The sequence below is a fragment of the Lineus longissimus genome, chromosome 3 (assembly GCF_910592395.1).
Source record: "Lineus longissimus chromosome 3, tnLinLong1.2, whole genome shotgun sequence".
NCBI lineage: Eukaryota > Metazoa > Nemertea > Pilidiophora > Heteronemertea > Lineidae > Lineus > Lineus longissimus.
In genome coordinates this window covers 1,593,246-1,602,659 of record NC_088310.1, presented here as the reverse complement: position 1 = coordinate 1,602,659, position 9,414 = coordinate 1,593,246, and the positions used below count along the sequence as shown (strand labels likewise).

At 39.3% G+C, this 9,414-nt stretch overlaps 1 protein-coding gene across 1 annotated transcript in view; it reads left to right on the top strand.

The window, feature by feature from the left end:
• The first annotated feature begins 389 nt into the window (after positions 1–389).
• The window catches only part of LOC135485277 (protein jagged-1b-like), a 52,578-nt gene continuing 43,553 nt past the window's right edge, over positions 390–9,414 (top strand). The window contains exon 1 of the mRNA XM_064767132.1: positions 390–977. Coding sequence (XP_064623202.1) covers positions 648–977 — 330 coding nt within the window. The 5' untranslated portion in view covers positions 390–647. The remainder of the gene's footprint in view (positions 978–9,414) is intronic.

Here is a 9,414-nt window from a genome sequence, read left to right as displayed (position 1 = left end):
ATTTCGAGTATGTAATAATCTCGAGTCGTCACAAGTTGACCATGCAGAGTCTTGTAAGATTTCTCGGATCTCAGGTGTACATAATGGTGATGTGGGATGATGACTCACACCGAAAAGGTACATTCAGAATAACATGATTTATTTGTTGAGAATAAAAAACCTGCAAGCATTTTTCTGCCCGATTTGTTGTAGAGAAAGTATGTTTGTCTACCAATATTCAGCATCTGCTAACGCAGAAGCTCATAATGATTGACAGGTTAATTGAAAATCCGCATCCCGATGGCCTGCGACATCTGGGGTGCGCAAATTGAACTACATTGGGAAAATTGTCTGCTAGGCGCATGCGTAGTCCGCGGTCACTAAACAGTGCATTGAACAGCTGATGAAATTCAGATGTGTACGGAACTCTATTCACTCGGGACTATTGACGGATTACAGAAAAAGGATCGAGATTTTCGGATAAAGTTACTTCAGCGAGATATGCATTTGTGAAGCTAAGTGATGCTGTAGTTTGAAGAAGTTTGACGTTGTTTGTAATGTTTAAACGGTGTTTAAATGAGGTGCCCTGCCCACCCTGAACACATGTGTTTTAGGAAGTTGGAGAGGAGTCGGAGATTGAAACAGGATTAGTGTCTTAGTGATATATAATGTTCGTGGCTGTTATTTGGACCCTTACCCTTTTCAAGTTCTCATATGGATCTGGGAACTTCGAAATCCAGATCAATAAATTCCAAAATGCTCGTGGTGAGTTAGGAAACGGGAGTTGCTGCGATGGAGGGCCCAACGGACAGGGTGTTTGTCAAAACCAGTGTGAAACATTCGTGAGGTTGTGCCTCAAGGAGTATCAAACGAGGGTCACAACTGATGGATCTTGCACTTTTGGGAATATATCTAGCCGGATTCTGGGAGGTAATTCCTTCACCTACCCTGAGGATAGCAACAGTACCCTTATTTTGCCCTTTGATTTTGCCTGGACGGTAAGTTTGACACAACAAAGTTTTATATTTTTTTCCCAAGTTGAAGTTGGTTACGTCGGGCACGTGGTGATATTCATTTCTTTAGTTAATACGGGTTTATTCGTTATGTAATAAGGCCTGATGACAGGAGCGTTGTTTAATTGTAGGCCTATCTTCTTCATACTTGGCATTGTTCATTGGTTCTGTTGAAAGAGACTGTGTCAAGTACACACTGACCCCGACCTGTTTACTAGCTACATCTTTCTATGCAATATGAAAGAGAAGGAGCACGGGTTATATGGAGATGGATAGCCGGCCCTTTAATGAGTTCATATTTTCTAAAATGAGTTCAAGTGACTTTTGCTATGAATTTTTAATGTTGTCAATATTTGTTGAACTTTGTACACAGTGTTGATATATTTGATGATGTGAATTTTAAATGCAGGAATGTAGCTTGATGGAGAAAAGTTACTAGTTTATAATCTTCCCTCCCGCTCCCAATCCTTAGGACTAACTCCCTATGCTGAGAAAGGATAAAGTCGTGAAGTTACCACGGGGACTACATACTTGTCAGTCTATCAATCTCTTACAATGATCCCCTGTCTCTACATATTAGCCTACACCAATAGGAAATATAACTAAATTTTGACATTTTTTCATGGTCTGATAAATTTCAATATAAAATGATGTAGGTTTTTAATGCATTTTTCATCATTGACAAACCTTGAATTAGCAGGAAGATTTCTCAGTGTACATTCAGTAAATATCGCCACAAAGTGTCACTTATTCCTGCTTATTCATGTGTAAGATAGCCTATGGATCAAATATCATAATGGAATGTAAGTATGAGACTTTTATAGGAAATAGATCACATTGATTATAATCATTCATGTCCCATATGTTCAATTGGGAGACCCCCTGCTAGAATTTATTCAGCTAAATTTGGTTAGAATTTCGTTTGGTGTAATAAGCCTTACATTTTAGCTCTCAGCCTATAAGTACAGGCTTTATAGTTGGACAGAATGGTTTTAGTGCAAGATACTGAGCCCTGATTGTTTAGACATTTTACACAAAATGAACAATTTTAGAGTTATTTATAGTAATCAGTTTAAAAATTATTCTCTGAAATCAGTAAAATGAATTTTCTGGTCGCCTTATTTGTCCCAAGTCCAACCCAAATGAAGCAGACACTGATGGTTATATTATCTAGGTCATGGAAGGGTTCAAATTAAGGGACCTTCGACTTCCCTACCCATTGTGATACATGGCCACTCCTGCTTAATATCCATAGACTATGCTCTACCTCTGTGATGATGGTAATAAAGCGGTTGAAATACTTTGACCAAAACTTCTGTGCATCCCTCAATGTTATAATGGTCTCTCAACCTTCAATGGATGTCACAGATGGGGAGACTGTTTTTGTTTGTGTTGTCTCCCTGGCATTGAGTCCCTCACAATAGCCAATAAGGGTCTCTTTGTTATCCAATGTCCATGGAAATATTATAGTCGATAGAATTTGGTGTCATCATGAATTGATGGAAAGTTCAAATTTGGTGGAACTTCAGCTGAATGAATTTCCATTCTGTGAACCTACTGACAGACCGTGAAATAATGACATTACCAGATGCTTACGGTACATATTGATGGATGTATCCCACATGTGGTATCCCATAAACATGATAGAGACACCATCAAGTGAGGGGAGGGAATTTCTTAGATATCTAGAGGACTTATTAGCCAAAACAAATTGAATTAGAATTCACTCAAAATGTATTCAAGGATGCATGTTTCCAAGGTATTTTGATTTAAGAATGAGGTCTGGAATATTTTTAAAATTTGGTACCAGACGGTGTGCCTTTGATCATTTGACAAGTTCTCCAGCGAATTGTGGAGTGTCCTCAAGCTCCGTCCCCTCCAAGAGCCACAACTCTGCTTCCATTGCGACGGCTCCAGTGCCAAGCCACAGATGTGATAACACTATTCATGAGGGGGTAGAGCACACGTGCTGAACTGACAAACACAGTGGACATATACCACATTGGGTGATATTAATAAAGGCTAGCAAATGCTTTTACTTCAATTTTGTACAGAAAGGCCAAGTGTAAATGTACATGGAGTTTTAGATAAAAGCATTTGCTAGTCTTTATTCATATCACCCCTTGTCTCCTAGTCCTACTGTATGTGAAGACAACATGGTTGGATGTCTCTCATTGGTTGCTGTATTATCAGAAGGGGGCGTCCGGTCAAGAGGAGAGTCAAGCCTTTATGTGAACTTGGCCCCTTGACTTTTTAGGTCAGAGTAGCTCCATTTTTGTCCCAGCTATACGTTACTATCGTCGAAGCGCTGTGCAATGCATCCTCTGGTAAAACGGGATGTCTTCTCTTGAGAGTACATTTTGTCGTCGACGTATGTTTCTCTTGATAGTACATTTTGTCGTCGACGTACGTAAACGATGTATTAGTGTTTACTTGAACAGTTGGTGAGTGGCACTGCCAGAGTAGACAACTCCACTCAATATTGAGTGAGAGCTGATAAATTATGCAACGTTTGGTATTGGCGGGTTGTGCCAGCTATCCTATAGATTTGTGTAAGGCGAGCCTAATGCTTATAATCCATTTGCAGTGCATCAACTGCTTGCTACCACAAACAAACAGAGGCTCAATTTGCGTATCTTTTTCAAACCGCAAATTACGTATCGAATTATTCCTGGTTTTGCCAATCTAACCATTGGATAAATTATGCTCATTATTTTTCATAATAAATCCATGGTTATTATGGATTGGCATTGATGCTGATGTGGGATGCGTGACTTGATAAATTGGCTATGAGGAATGATCAATAAACAACGCCTTAGGAAAGTCATTAGACATGTCAGATGAGATTGACATGAGGATTTTTTTTATACAATTTAAGAAAAATGTTTGATTTCAATTTCTGATCGTAGGTTTATGACAATGGTTTCTGGGGGGAAATGAGTGTCGCAAGTAAGTCACACTGATAGTTTACATTTTCTTTCATAAAGGCAGGGGTGGGCCAATGTGCCAAATTCTGCTGGTGCCGAGCGAGGGGGGGGGGGGGCTTGGCAGTCATATAATTGGCACTCAATGCCAAGCTAATCACAAGATCTATAATTAGCATAGCAGAGACAGACTTCTGAGAAAAAACAAAAGGAAGTGTGCAAGTGATATAATTCACAGAATGCTGTTCTTGCTGGGGGCTGTGTTTTATTCAAGAATAGATTGGGGTTAAAATACTGCACTAAGCGTTACTGCTCTAAGGATATCCCTAATAAACTAATAGTGCATTCCAAATAGACTCGGCGACATCCTGATTTTACACTTGTACAGGTCCTAATCAATATAATCCCATATTGTTCAGGCACCGATCCAGCTGCTTGTGAGCCGGACATCGGTTACCACCGGCACTCACCACTGACCGTGTATTATTTCCTGGACGATGTTTGTTTTCTTGTGGAGTAGTGACTTGGTATCAACAGTCAGTACAAATATTGAACAAGTTGCAGTCATAGCCACTGGTTATGATTTATTGTTGCCTATCAAATAGTATTACATAATGCAGCATTTTCTATTTTTCCTAGAGCTAGTGTATGGTAAAGGCAAACTGCAGATGACCAACTTCAGGGGAAATAATATCAATTACTCACTATTGGGTTACGTGTAGTATACACCCGGTAACACGACCAAAATGCATAATTTGGTTTTCCCGCCAAAATTGTTGAACTATTTCATAAGTTCAAAATTCGGAAAAATTTTCAAAGCCAAATTTTTTGGGACTGATGATGTTTCTTCATTTTGAGTAGAAAAAAAACAAGTGAAAAAAATATTTGGACCTAAAAAATTTTGTGGCTGATGATGCAGCCCCCTTCTAAATGACTCAGCAGAAGCACTGCCCTTTCTCACATCTTTCGACAATTTCACAATCTCAAAAGGTTTCAGGTTTTTGGCATCAATTCCATGATTCTCACTGTTAGTTCTGTTGATTGTGGGCTCTTCTTCTCCAACAATTGAATAATTCTATGACATGTAACATTTATCCTCTGTATCATTAGGGCATTTAGCCTTGGATTAACTAATGGTTTGATTGGCGTCATCATTAGCCAGTGATCCTCCCATTAGCCTAGAACTACAATATTAGCATTGCCATGGCATTCATCGAGTTTCCGTAGCAAAACATTAAGCTGTTGGTATAGGAAATGAGCAGCTCCTGTGCTAATTGATTTTATGAAAACAGGGGAAATCCTTGATGATGCTTTATTGCGGTTGTAAATGGCAGTGATGCAGCTCATTGAGGATGTATTGATGCTGAGTTTATGATGAGTGATCACTTTGTGCCAGTTGGGTGTTCATCATTGGTACTAGATATCTACTCTTTTCCAAAAACAGGTTTTTTTGGATGAAAAAGAGGCATCAAATGGCAAGACAGAGTTATGATTCAAATAGAGTGTAGTGAGCCAATCCTCATGTCAGTTACCAACAATGTTTGTTATATTCTTTCACTTAAGTTTTCTGAAGCATTTTCCTAATATCATGAACAATCAGGTATTGCGGCACTTCAGTTACAATCTTGAAAATTGTCATTCAGAGAGAAATAGTTGAAAATCAGATGTGGGTAAATCTAAGGTCACTAGCAGCAAGAGATAGTCATTCGGACAATATTGTCCAATTCAATAGAATAGAATAATCCCGTCATCCCCAAATAGACTCTGGTGACAAATATAGATCTCAGTGAAATATTTTCAAATCCATAGTGTGCACATCTGATGCTATTGTTATGATTATCGTGGACCCTGCATGCCAAATTGGTCCAGATATGCAGCTTGGTAAGATCGGGCGCCAGTTTGTATGGGGCTTAGGTCTTTAAATCCTCAGATCTTCTTTTGTGCTGAAAGTGTGTTGTCCTTATTTCAGGGGAGGCCCGCCTGTTTGGGGCCTTTTTGATAACATAAAGTGATGGTAACGTTTGGATCATTATACAGACATCAATGTCATTCGTTCCAATTGTTCCTCTGATTTTGAATAGGGCATGAACTCACCTATGTCATGAGATCAAAAAATGAATCCATCAGAAAGTATGTGAAAAACGTCGCTCCCAGATGTCGCAAAAGTTTGCAATACAGTCCCTTTCATCAGTTGACACAGCTGAGTAAAGTTCACAGTCAAATTTTCAAATCGTTGTTCAGTGTTGGTCTGTGCCAATTGACATGTTGTGTAAACTCAAGGACATGTTCCCTGTTGATCCTCCATTGACACAGACCGAAATGCGAGATGTGCCGTTCTATCTTATTTTGAACAATTGTATAAAGGTTGTGTAAAGTTTTATAAGAATTGGTGATGATTCCATTTTCCAGGTGACAATAGGTTTATTTCGGAATTGTTGACCTGTTGTGTCGTTCTTGTCCAATTATGATTATTGGAATGTTTTGAAGATGTTCACATGTTCAATTTATTGATGATATCTGCGAGGTTGTCGTTTGTCCAGTGGCCTTAGCGGTCCTCAGTTGGACTGTCTGTCAGCCTCGCTGTCCATTCAAGATCCTTTAGGGTAGAAAATGGCATTGAGAGTTGCGTAAGTTAGCCCACAGATGAGATGAGCTGGTTGAAGGTATAAATTAGAGAACATCCATGTAGCTCATGGCTCAAAAGTGGTTGTTTGCTTTTGCTACTGAATACAATTATCAGCAATGGAAGAGGGAGTTCACAATGTAATGCATGCAGATCTTGTTTTTATTGGGTTGTTCCAAGCACTGAAGATGGTACTCCGCATCTCTAGGTCAGTATTGTGCGAGACTTGGTGGAATGTTCCATCGAACCAGGAAATGCTTGGTATGTATCAGATACTCTGATTGGCTCCATTGTGACTTCTCTACTGCTTGATTCAGATGTAAATGCTGAGTGTACCTGGGGTGTCGTTTGGAGGGAAATACAGGCTGTGATTTCTTGTAATTCTGATGTGTTCTGGCTGCAACTGCATCTGAAAGAGAAGTACTGTGATCTGGGAAACGATTGGAGAATCTACCGAGCAGATGTTGAGATTATTCTTAGCAAGATGGTATTTGACAGGGCCTGTGTTCTGCCTAGAAATCTGTACGATGGTACCATGCAGAGGAATTGTGACCTACATACCCTATAAAGATTTTGATTCACTGTTTAGTGAAAGATATAGAGTAATATTTCACATTGTTAGCTATAAAATGTTCCAGAAATAAGTCCATTCAATGATTTTGTATAAAAGACACCTAGTATGACAGAGCCATAGGTCGTTGACTACTACTGTATGACCCCAAATAGAGGTAAATATTTTGTTGTGGTTGTCCCCTTAGATCGATCAAAGGCCTTTGTGCTAATAGCGAAGCATGTTTAAAAGAGCTTCATGTATAGTGGTAATTCTAAATGTCCCTAAACAGATAGTGAAAGTAGGGTATACATGTCCTGAAGTCTGTGCGATTTTCATAAACTTGCTCAGTTGGATGAGGACGAATTGAGCAGTAAAATTTAGCATTGAGTGACCGTTTCGTCCTGTAGTGATGATACACCACTCATATTGGAGAGCATCAGTGCACCCCTCTCAAACTGGTCTCTTGTAGGAACAAGTTCCCTCGTGGACAGTAATCGTTTTAATTCAGTGAATAGCCTGGCAAGGGAATCTGACTGCTTCTTTCAATTAGCATGGTGTATATCATCATGATGAGGCGAGCAAGTGGCATATAGTTAGTGCATACTATCACTCTGATCAGCATCTCTAACTGAGTTGCTGAGACAATAAAAGTGAATGATTTCAGTTGTTCTTCAGCAAATGGATTTGAAAATCAATACTGAAAGAAAATCTGGTCAAGTGCTCCAAAGTTTGATGCAGTTTGAGAATGGTTGGAACCACAGGTTTGTTGCCAGTGTATTTCAAACAGCCCCTTCTGTGGTGCATCCATATTTTTTCTCTCTGAATCAGCATTGTTGTCAAAACAGCTGTGAATGAAGGGTCCAGTTGAATTTTAGAGTTTAAAATTTGATCGAATGAGCAGTGATGTTAGCACATGCTGCATCCGTGTATGCAAGTGATTCATTTATGTTGTCCAGCTGTTACTGTTAGGTATCAGATTCAAATATGGCATAGATAACACAGATTGCAGGGGTTAGATGCTCATCTTTATTGTCATGTAATTGGTATGATACTTGTATGATAAACATGATAGTGATCACGAAATGTCTACAACTTGTGATTGCCAAATTTTGCAGTTTACAATATGAAATAACAAAACATCATTCTCTATCATCATCTTTTACCTGTTTTGCACAGGGTTGGTGGAGTACCCGTCACTCATGAGGTGACAATCACACCGGCACGGTTCTTTGGGAAGTCAACCAAAAAATCTTGATACATTGAATAGTTTTTGATTTGAATGACACAGAAATTGATAATTTTTTGTCCATGTGCTCCAATTACCAATAGAGGTGAATTGTCCATGCCACACCTCACATTGTTAGGTATACAGGTTTTTCCGTGGGATTTTGGTGAATATGAATGAATTTTAAATTCCTCCCACTATGATATCAAAAAACGCTATTGTTGAAGAAGTGGTGTTGTATTTCTATACAAAATATTTATTAGCATGTCAAACTTTACAAGTGGGTAGAATCATTATAGTCCAATGTTGAGCACGTGGCAACATTTTGGAGAACACCATCATCGTGTGGTTGTCTGTGTCGGACTCATGCTGGTCTCGTGTCCTGTTATTGCTACTCTTTTTCATGTTAATTTCAAGTGTTTTTTCGACATGCCCATGGGGAGCATTCCAGTTCATTGAATGACGTTGTTCCATGAATGGTTGTGTCTCTTGGGTTCATGATCAAAATTGATTCTCCTGGCAAGTTTTACCAGCAGTTCAGGATATGTCCACATTAAACAACAGAACAGTTCCACAATCAGAATTTATTGCTCCAAGCTCTTGTGATAAGACAACCTGCAAACAAATATTTTTTGTTGCCGGACCTGCAATCATGATTGCGTGTGTCAAGTATTGCTTGTATGCAGTTCTCATCGCAGGTGCATGAAACATGAATTGGTGATTGCCGTGAACTGCCATCAGTATCAAACCCAGCAGTTACTGGTTTTCCCCCACAGAAGAGCAATCTTTTATTGCTCATTGCAGTTGCAGGTCATAATGAGCAACTCACTCATTTCTAGGGTGTTAACTTATTGGGGGGGGGGTTTGCTTCTCCAAATGGATGGCACCTGGACTTGCTGTCATCAGATGGCTGTTGTGACTTGTGTCCAGCAGAACCCCAAGTACACAAACCTACCAGACATGTTGCAACAACTAGCTATAATCTAAAAATCTCCACACAAAGAATGGGATCATGGGCTTACTTTCAAGATGACAACAAAATTCAATTGGACAATGACAGTTCGTCATTGATGTGAACCAGAGCAGAAAATACCTGC